General features: G+C 41.7%; 1 protein-coding gene across 1 annotated transcript in view; it reads left to right on the forward strand.

The window, feature by feature from the left end:
- SLC26A3 (solute carrier family 26 member 3) overlaps window positions 1-10,019 on the forward strand; it is a 27,228-nt gene extending 17,209 nt beyond the window's left edge. The window contains exons 13-21 of the mRNA XM_019509401.1: window positions 538-644; window positions 1,520-1,589; window positions 1,674-1,766; window positions 3,268-3,363; window positions 4,031-4,264; window positions 5,579-5,633; window positions 6,831-6,976; window positions 7,906-7,971; window positions 9,686-10,019. Coding sequence (XP_019364946.1) covers window positions 538-644; window positions 1,520-1,589; window positions 1,674-1,766; window positions 3,268-3,363; window positions 4,031-4,264; window positions 5,579-5,633; window positions 6,831-6,976; window positions 7,906-7,971; window positions 9,686-9,709 — 891 coding nt within the window. The 3' untranslated portion in view covers window positions 9,710-10,019. The remainder of the gene's footprint in view (window positions 1-537; window positions 645-1,519; window positions 1,590-1,673; window positions 1,767-3,267; window positions 3,364-4,030; window positions 4,265-5,578; window positions 5,634-6,830; window positions 6,977-7,905; window positions 7,972-9,685) is intronic.
- The last annotated feature ends 244 nt before the right edge of the window (window positions 10,020-10,263 follow it).

Raw genomic sequence — 10,263 nt, forward strand, 5'->3', positions numbered from 1 at the left:
GTAAGACTTTATTTTGAGCTATTATGGAATCACCTCTATATACATTACTCAAAAAACTATAGATCAGGACAAAATTATTTTTTTAATAAAATAAAAATACATTATAATAGATGTTTGAGTTTTAGTATATGATTTGTTTTTATCTATAATTTGTTAAAATGATATCTTCTGAAAGATTTTATGTGTGCGGCCCTTGACAGCTCACCAAAACATATGTGGCCCACCAGCCAAAATAATTGCCCACCCCTGCCTTAAGTGAAAGCGACTCTACAAGCACTTCATACCAATTGCAGATAGACCTTAGCATCATTAAAAAGATTCTCCAGTATTAACGAAGAAATCTTCCCATTACCCCTTGGTGATGCTTGGCAAGCTAAACCATGTGTGCTCTGCAGGTGAGGAAGAAAGATTAAGCAGCTTACTCAAGAGCTCAGGAACATCTCAGGCCTATGATTTGTGGTTCCTGAATGCCAGTCTGGGGTCATGCTTCTGCTTGTCATGGATGATAACATCTGATATCGTGTTTGTTCTTTACAGATGATATGGCTTGTGACTTTTGTAGCTGCTATTCTACTAGGGCTTGATCTTGGACTAGCAGCTGCTGTTGGATTTGAACTTCTGACTGTCGTATTCCGCACACAGTTGTGAGTAATGTTTGAATATAAAGTTAAACCCTATGCAAATATTGTGCTGGAAATAGACTCAATCAGGCCTGCAATTTTGTACTCAAAATAAATTCCTAGTAGACATGATAGGATAGAGATGTCCATGCTGTCTCTGGGAATGTCAGTTGGGTTTTTAGACAGCTAAGTAATAGCATTTGCATCCACAGCTGATTTAAGCCACAAATTGAAGGACACACTTCAAAATGAAACTTAAGACCTCATGAAAACACTTGGCCCATGCTGTTCACAGAGAACAAAGGAATTAGAGTATACATGTGTTAAACAATATAAAGTATACATGTGTTAAATGGGAACAGTGTATTTTGCCCCCACTTAATGAGAAAAATAATTTGAATACTCACCTCAGTATTTTTATAGGTCTCATTAGAAGACTGGACTGGGAGTCCACTGGGGAGCAGTTACTCATAATTCCCACCAAAGAACAAAGCCAACAAAATCAATCTGACACTGCAGTGGGACAATAGAAGCTAGTTACCTATATAAGAGCTAGGTTTTATTATGATTGCTGCTGCTGCTACTTGTATGAGTAACCACTCAGCAGCACGAATAAAGAGTTCCCAATCTAACTCATAATAAATTTCAGCCTCTGTCAGGATAGTTTTTCCCTGCCATTTGAATTAATTCTTCATGGCTAATTTATCTCCTACTGTGAACAGCCTTTAAATAGACTCAACAAACAATACAGTTATCTTTAGTCCTAAGCGTGATTTATTTTATCAGAAATTAGGGCTGTATAGCTTTCACAGAGTAAGATAAGTTTATTAGCGCAGCAATAATTATTCATTTGATAAGGTTTGGCATAATGCATCAGTATCTTTTGTGTTTATTTGCAGTCCGAATTGCACTCTTTTGGCTAATGTGGGAAGAAGCAACATCTACAAAAACAGAAAGGATTATGCAGATGTAAGAGCTTCTACATTATTTACATTGACTGTTGCAGGTCTGTAAAATAGTGCTTGTAAGTAATACTTTTCTTTTATTGTGTAGATATATGAACCAGACGGAGTGAAGATTTTCAGATGTTCTGCCCCAGTCTTCTTTGCTAATATGGAGTACTTCAAGGACAAACTTATAAAAGCTGTAAGTTTTTTGCTGCCTGTCGCTTCACAGAAATTATTTTGATTGCAAATGAATGAATGAAATAATAAAGATAAATAACACTTACTAATAATTAATTTGCATATACAGAATATAGTTCAAAGAGCTCAAAGAATTTTACAAATCTTAATGAATTAAAATTCTAATTTGTACCCATGTGTCCATGAGAGAGGGAATGAGCCTACTACTGTTCTACTGTCATTACATACTTTTAAAAAGTCTTTAAAAAAAGCATCACAGAGAAGATTCAAAGAGATGCTGTCATAAATATTTTCTTGCAATAGCAACCCAAGAAGTGCTAGGCTGTCTCTGGACAAGGAGGAAGATGAATGTCTTTGTCCCAAAGATCTGACAATCCTAAAAGACAAGCAAAGCAGCTAGGTGAAAATATGTCGGCAAAGAGATCAGGGAATAATAGCCTGCAGGGATTTTACCAGTTTGGCTCTGGGGATGTTCTTTTAACTGAATTCAGCTCCCTCTGTGGCCTGCCCTTGATGATGATCACTCACTGTTATTGGTTAGCCTTTCACAGACACCCAGAGATTTCCCATGTCCTTCTGCCTCTCACTTTCAGTATTATCCCATCTTTGACTACTGCATATGTAGGCACTAGGCAGGTATGCCGCACTCTCCATCGTAGTTTATGTGCTAGGTCACAATATAGTAGTGGAGAGATCACAGCGTGGGCTTCAGCAAGGATCAGCCAGCCAAGTACAAGCCAGCTAAGGACCCACAGCATACACCTGGGTTATTAGCCTGTGCTGAAGTCTGCACTGCCCCCCTCTTCTCTGCTAGCAGGGCCATGGCAGCGTGTGCTACAATCATACTTTTGTCTGGCTGTGCAGACTTACCCACTAAGAAAAGAGGTGCTTGCATAGCACAAAGATAGCAGCACAACTCCAGGGAACACAGAGCCCAACCTCCAATCACCATAAACATGGTCCAAAGTCTGCTGAAGTCCTGAATCCTTCCACTGACTTCAAGGAGTTTGTCACTGAGTCCTTTATCCACCCATTAAATCTATGGCACTGCTCATGGCTGTGAGGCAAGGAAGCTTTGCTCTAGACAACAAGCAGATCCTGTGGGCTAGATTCTGATCCCAGTCACTCAGCTAATCCAAAGGAATTCAGATACAATTGATGGGAGCACGATAACAGGTGGAACTACTGCAGAGAGACACCAGCATAACTGAGATAAGAATCCAGCTCAGAAAGGGAATTTCCAAAAGACTGATGTCATTTGCCTGAAAGCAACTAAATTGCTCTCTCAAGAAAGCTGTGCACATGATGTGTGATTCGTAGAGTCAATTATCTAAAGGACATTGTTTGCTTACTTGCTTGCTTTAATGTAGCTCTGTCCTAGCCAGGAATTTGCTGATAACCTGGCCCCCTCCCTCCCCCTACAGCCCCTTTTAGACTAACTTCAAGTTTTCCCTTCTCCATGCAAAGGAATCCAGAATGTTCATCAAGCTGTAATTTTGCAGGTTGGCTTTAATCCATTGAGGGTACTGAGGAAACGCAATAAAGCTCTGAGGAAAATCCGAAAGATGCTGAAGAAAGGAGAACTACAAGTAACCCCTGTAAGTGTGTTGACTTGAAAGGTTGGAAAGAGACAAACTACAACAAAGGATTTAAAAGCTCCTCTAGTAATTAGGCACCCCAGTTTCACTTTGAGTTGAGTGAGAGCTGGTTGCTTTCCCCATGTCAATGCCAGTTAGGACAGGTTAAGCATTTCCCCATATTGCCATGGCGTAAGCTAAATATAATCTTCAAAAATAAGCTTTTTTAAATATAAGCCCTGGTCCCTGTCCTACAGCTTAATGCAGGCATCTTTTCTTCAGTGAGTCTTCCTTGCACTCACATTTCAAGATCAGATCCCAAAGAGGTAAAGGCTTGATATGTAGCTAACTTTGGGATTGCAGCTCATACATAGTTTTCTTCAAGTAAACCACTTCCATACTTTTCATGGACCATCCAGAGCCTGCCCAAGTTGAAGGGAGTCTCCAGACCCTGATGAAATGTGCAAAACGAAATACAAAGTGATTGGTTGAAAATAGAAATGTACAAACTGCAGGGAGAAGGAATCCCTTCCAATACAAAGCATGAGTAGAACATGATCCATTCATTTAGTGCTTTGTCTCTTCAGTACCACAGTGTTGTATATAAGTGTATGCACCAGATGTATTCCTAACCCTGGACAATAGCTTAAGCTATAATGCTAATTCTAGCCATCTTTCTTTGACACAGAAAGGCTTTATTTGCACAGTTAATGGTATCCCTGAGCCTGATGAAGAATTAGATAACAACAAAATAGAGGAACTGGACCAGCCCACTAACATGGCAGATTTGCCCATGCAAATTGACTGGAACTCCGACCTTCCTCCCAGCATCAGAGTGCCCAGGATTGACGTCCACAGCATCATTCTTGATTTTTCAGCAGTAACATTTCTTGATGTTTCTGCCATGAGAGTCCTCCAACAGGTAACAATTACCTTTCATGAAACAACTAGTCAGTAGTTACAGATGAAAAAAGTGCAAAGATAATGTCATTCATCAGGATGTGCATCTATGAGCCTAAGAACAGATCATATACAGATTTAAGCCTAGAGCCTCAAAATCTCATTCACAATGATTTCAAAGGCTAGAACTGATCGAAAATGTTCCACTGAAACTGTTTTTCAACAGAAAATTAGGTTTTCAGCATAACGAAATAGTGCATGGAAAGTATGTGCTTTCCTTGTGAAAAGCTTTCAGTTAAATTGAAAATCCTGGACATAGCAATAAAAATAGTAATAAAAACGTTTTTCTTCTTTCATCTAAATTTTCCAAGAAAATGTAACTGTGTTTGTGGCAATGTGCTAGACCATACATAACATATAGAACATGGTCTGGGGTTCTGAGCTCGGGCTAGGAATCTGCTGCTGCCACAAATGTGACAAGTGACCTTGGGCAAGGTTTAGTTCAACTTTTCAAATATCAGTGCCTGCAGATAGACTTCTTAAACCCTTAATTTGGGACCCAAATCTAGTAGTGTTACTGTCATGGGAGCTGAGTGCCCACAGTTTCTATTATCTTCAGTAGAAGTTATGGCTGTTTGGTGTTATGGGCATGTCTACACCACTTCCAACCAAACCTGAGTGCTGAACTGAAGCACAGAACACCCGTCCTCCATGTGCTACACACCAAAAAGATGCAGTACAGCTGCTGTTTGGAAAATGTCCAACACTATCCCTGGGCTCTCTGTCGCAGTGATGCTTAGTGGCAAACACACAATGATGTCCAGTGGTGGCTACATTATACTTTTTCAGCATTAGGCATGTATACAACAGGAGCGAGCAGATAGTGCATGCTTCATGGAACAGCTCAGAGTGGTACAGAGTCTCTGTATTTTTTCAAATTCTGTCTTTAACCTCCTGAAGTCTCAGTTTCTTCATCTGTAAAACACTGATATGAATGCTGGACTGAGATATTATCTTCTAAGAAAGATTTTTCTTTGCATCTCTTATTAATGTTATTTAATATCAATCCTTTCCTTAAAATATATAATTATAAACTCTTTCTTAGTGTCGTTTATCAAGGTTTACTCTAAACTCCAGTGTTAGTTTTAGGATTCTATCCTGGTCAGTGAGTCTTCTAGAAGCAGAACCTGAGCCTAAACTCCATTTATTTGCATTCAAAATACAACTGATTTCTTAAAGGTGCTGCAGACACCTACTGTATCTAATCACTATGATTGCTGTTGAGTCCATAACAAAGGAGTTAGTTGCTAATAATGGTCTGCTTTCTATTTCACAGACTTTAAAAGAATTTATCCGGATCAACGTAGACATTTATATTGTGGGAGTACATGGTAAATTCTTCCATTTTGATCCCCCTTGTTTTAAACGACCATTTACCTGTTAAATGTCACTGGGCCAGAGAGATAGAGAACCTCTTTTTTATACCATCCTTATTTCCCACCATACATTAGTACGGAGGATAAATTGTACATGAAAATACTCTTTGAAGTTATGCTGCCACACCCGAATTAAACTAACCTTGCAGGGATTAGCAAGGCTGACTTTGATTTATACCCAGAAACTGAACTAAACAATTGTGAGCCAAAATAAAGATTCTCATTCTGGATGAGGGCAGAGGGAAGGGGAAATGGGATAGCATTGTCTGCATCCACTTTAAATATCCCACAGCCCATTTTTTCCTGTCACAAAGTCTTGTTCCCTGACAGTTTTCTCTATTTTAGATCTTCACATCTTTCCATCTGATAGGTGTTACCAAGAAATCAGATGTATAGAGAGAAATAAAAAATGTCTGTTGCCCATGCTCCCTGAAAGTGCCCAGCTAGCAATTGCCCAGTTTTAGGACAGCAAACAGAGCCTGAGGCTGTGTTTGCAAAAATCTCTCATTGGGGCAGCTGGGAAAAGGAATCATAACCCTCAAGTCATAGTAGAACCCAGTGACTAACTTTGCCCAGACACTACAGCCATAGGGTACCTGTCTTTGCTGAACTACAGCCATGTGAAACTACAGGTTATGTGGACTGGCTACAGCCCATCCACTGTCATGGGAGCATGATGGTGTTTTAAGACCATATGTAGGGACTTTGTGAAGCCCAGACACACAGCTTTTGGCCTCTTCAAGACAGCATAAGGCACCACAGGTGCCTTAGGTTGCAGCCTCTAAGAAGAAAAGAGGCAAGAGGAGCCAAATTCTCTTCTAACCCACCCTTGGTACAGTCATTGTTTACTTGCCTGCACAGGGCATGCACGTGGGTGTGAACTGCTGCCAGTCAGAAGGGAACTGTTTGGTACCCACTTTGTGCTGCAGAAAATGAATGGCAGCATGAGCTGCTAGACAGGAGAGCCTCAGGCCTCATGGTATCTGAACAAATACATGATGCAGAGCCCTTCTTGAAAAATCCCTGTGCTCTCTCGAAGGACGTGTTGGGGCTCTGAGTTCTTCCTTTCTACTTCCAGGCCTGGAGGTCATTGGTTTATAACTTCCAGGGCTGTAGGTTGCTGATTTGTAACTTGATTCTGTTTCTCTGCAGATGGCTTCCTGGATAAACTGGAAAGATGTGTGTTTTTTGATGAGGAGCTGAAAACCTCTATGTTTTTCCTCACCATTCATGATGCAGTGCTGCACATCCTGATGAAGAGGGACATGGCCACTTCACCAAAATTCCAGCCCATCAAGGTACCGGTTGCTATACTACCCTCTATGCCCATTGGATCAGCACCTTACCATGCTCTCAGGTCATTTGTAGAGTTAGTCTCATCTATTCTTGCACAAGCATCCAACAGAGGATGGCCCGGGGGGGTCACTCAGGAAAGTCTGTGAAGGAAAGCTCTTTTCAAACTGTCATTGTCGGAGAAGGATAGGGTCTAAAAGGCCTGTCATGGGTCAGGGGCATGGCCTTTCAATCTTATGGGGCCACAGCAAAGAGAGTTCTCATTTCTGTAGAGGATCAGCCTATCCAGTGCTCTGTTACTAGCACTCCTCACTAGCCACAGGGACCCTTTTGGATCTCACGGTTACACTCCAGCAGCATTTGTAGGAGAGCACTGAGGTTTAGTGCTGCTTGCATTCAAGTGTGCCAGGCCTTGGCGACACTCAAAAGTCGCACATAATTGGTTTAGTTCAACTGATCTGAGTTAAACTGATACAGCTTCTTAATCCAGATGCTCCTGGATCAGTCACAGAATTACTAGGACTGATTACACTTAGGTCAGAAGGACTCAGCTCTGTCCCTTCCCTCACATGGACCAGTGAGTGCCAACCTTTTTGACAGGTGGTCCACAAATTAGCCCCACATTCTTCCCATGTGCCAGTTCAATTCCCTTCCCCTGTCCAATCTGCTGCTCTGCTTTCTGCCCTATTTGCCACTGTGCTGCCTGTCCACTCTCTGATCAGCCACGTGCGACACACAGAATCTGTTGGTGCCATTTGTGGCATATGTATCATACGTTGGCCACCCCTGACATGGACACAGTGGACACTGTGGCCAAGACCCTTGGGAGTCACATTTTCTGAGTTCTAGAAGCTAAATCACCTCTAAAATTACCTAAAAAGAGAAAGGCACAGAGCATAACTTCCTAACCCAGACGCCTCTCTGTTTACTACAGGAGAAGGGAAACTATGATCACTATATTATCAACACAGATGGAGAATTACGTAGCCGGGAACACACGGTGAGTCATTCACTTCTGTTTTTACTGTTTAACACATTTCTGCCTGAATTCAAACACCAGTGAAAGGCACCTTCCCCACCCCCTGACAGTTCAGGGACTCACCTCACATTGGGTCTCATTATATGCTGGAGGAGCATGGGAGCAGTGCACCTCGTGGTCACAGCCATCAAAAGGTGCTAGTTCTGGTTTTGGTGATGTGGATTTAGTGATCCATTAGAAACCAAACTGAAGCTACCGGCTCACACCATGTGAGCTTCCACCAGGCTTCAAACCCCTGAACACCTGAGCCAGGCTTGGACAGTGACCTAAGAGGACAAGCCTCCAACCCCCAACCTCTGCATCTGGCTTGTTTAGAACTGACTTGCAGCCAGTACTTGGTGCACTAGTTAGGGCAGGAGTTGGCAATATTTTCCAGCAGAGAGCACAGCAGGAGCTGGGGGCACCAAAATAACACAGCTCATGTCAGAGGTGGACAGGCATTAGGACACAATCGCTGCTGCTGCTTCTCTCTGCCACTTAGCTGCAGCAGGTGGGGAAACCTTGCTCTACTGGGGCCCATGCTGCCTGAGTGTGGTGGGACACAGGCAGTGTTCCTCCACTGGAGTCCCAGGCATATGAGCATGGTGTGTCTTAGGGGCGCTCCCCTCCACAGTCAAATACCACAAAAGCCATGACCCTGTGGGCCAGATCCACAGGCTATGTGGGCCAAATCTGGCTTGCAGGCCATGGCTTGCTGGCCCCTGATTGAGGGCAAACCACTGCAGTGGTGGAAAGCTATGACCTTGCCCAGGATAAATTATTAAGCATATTCCCTACAGCCAACAGACTGACACAATTCTTCATTGGGAAGAAAGGGTCCATCGTTACTAGCTCCACTGCTTTCTCTGCTGACTGCCCACCCCCACCACAACACCCTGAGTCGGGTTTCTCAGCCCATGAGCTCTCTGATAGCCATGGGGCAGGAGAAGTTCCCCACTTTGGAGGGGGAGAAAACTTTCTGCCCTGCCTGCAGGAAATGAGAGGCTCTCCCCTGGGGTCTGCTGAACCTCCTGATCAGAGGTCTCTCCCTTCCACTGCTTGCTACCATTTTTATAGAGGAAAAGACTAATGATGGGACTGAACACTTCTGAACTGAGACAGACTTCTTTTCAGAGTGACATGGTTAGTGAGCACATTTCCCTGTGGTGTTATTCTCACAGTCTCATGTGCCAAACACAGGGATGATATATTTCTTTGGCTTACAAACATGTTAAAACACAAGAAACAGGACAAGAAAACATTTATTAATTGGTGAAATGTGAAAATATTGGTTAATACCCTGGCTGGATTATTTTTAGCTGTCACTTGCCATACCCTTCAATTATATTGTACAATATACAAAAGCCATGCTGGACATTTGTCATGCACTTGTACAGTTCTGTTCATGTGAATCCCTAAGTGGACCATGGACTCAGGTGATGGGGCACAATTGTAATTCTTGTAGGAAAGTAGCACTGTGATGACAGCCTTTGGTTGCAAGGGAGAGAAAGAGAAATATCCTGAGCAGACTGAGCCACAAATCAGCCAGAGTGGAACAAATGGGCTAGTCTGGAACATAAAACCCTTCTGACCTCCCAAAACTGGAAAAAAATCTTTCTGTACAGTTTACAAAGGTGCATAAAGAAGCTATTCTGCGTCTAGAAATAGTATTTATTTCATTGTTTCTTTTCTACAGTTTCCAGGAGAAACAAAATTCTAATTTTCTAAACATTGGCATCATCCAAACAATAAATTGTCACCTGCAGAAGATGAATACGGATATATTCGTGTGTGAAGACAGTTACAAATATGTTCATACATTGTATGAGGGACTTTACTACATAGGATTATGTTTCAGGGTTTGGAACTGGTTTGTTGTATGCTATATATAATGTAGATTGATATGATGTGAATTTTCAGCTTTTATAGTTTGCTAGCTTATATACTTATGAAGGAGAAAAAGTGATTGAGGCTATCCTAACACCACTTGTACATATGTGTATATATGTGTATTTTATTAAACAATTTTTAAACAACCTGTACAGTAACAAATTTATAGACTGTTGTGTTTATACAGCTATTTGAGGTCTTGTATTTATATGCTATAATTTAATAATTTAGTCACATTTTTCTTTATCTCACACATAATTTGATAAAGTTTCATTGAAGATCCTACAAGACACCTGACTTGACTGACTGAATTATTTTTAAATTGGTAGGCCTTTTCTCTTATGTCTCAAATGGTATGTAAAGTGAATCACATATCTATTCCAG

This window comes from Gavialis gangeticus, unplaced genomic scaffold (genome assembly GCF_001723915.1).
Source record: "Gavialis gangeticus isolate Ggan-Ray unplaced genomic scaffold, GavGan_comp1, whole genome shotgun sequence".
NCBI lineage: Eukaryota > Metazoa > Chordata > Crocodylia > Gavialidae > Gavialis > Gavialis gangeticus.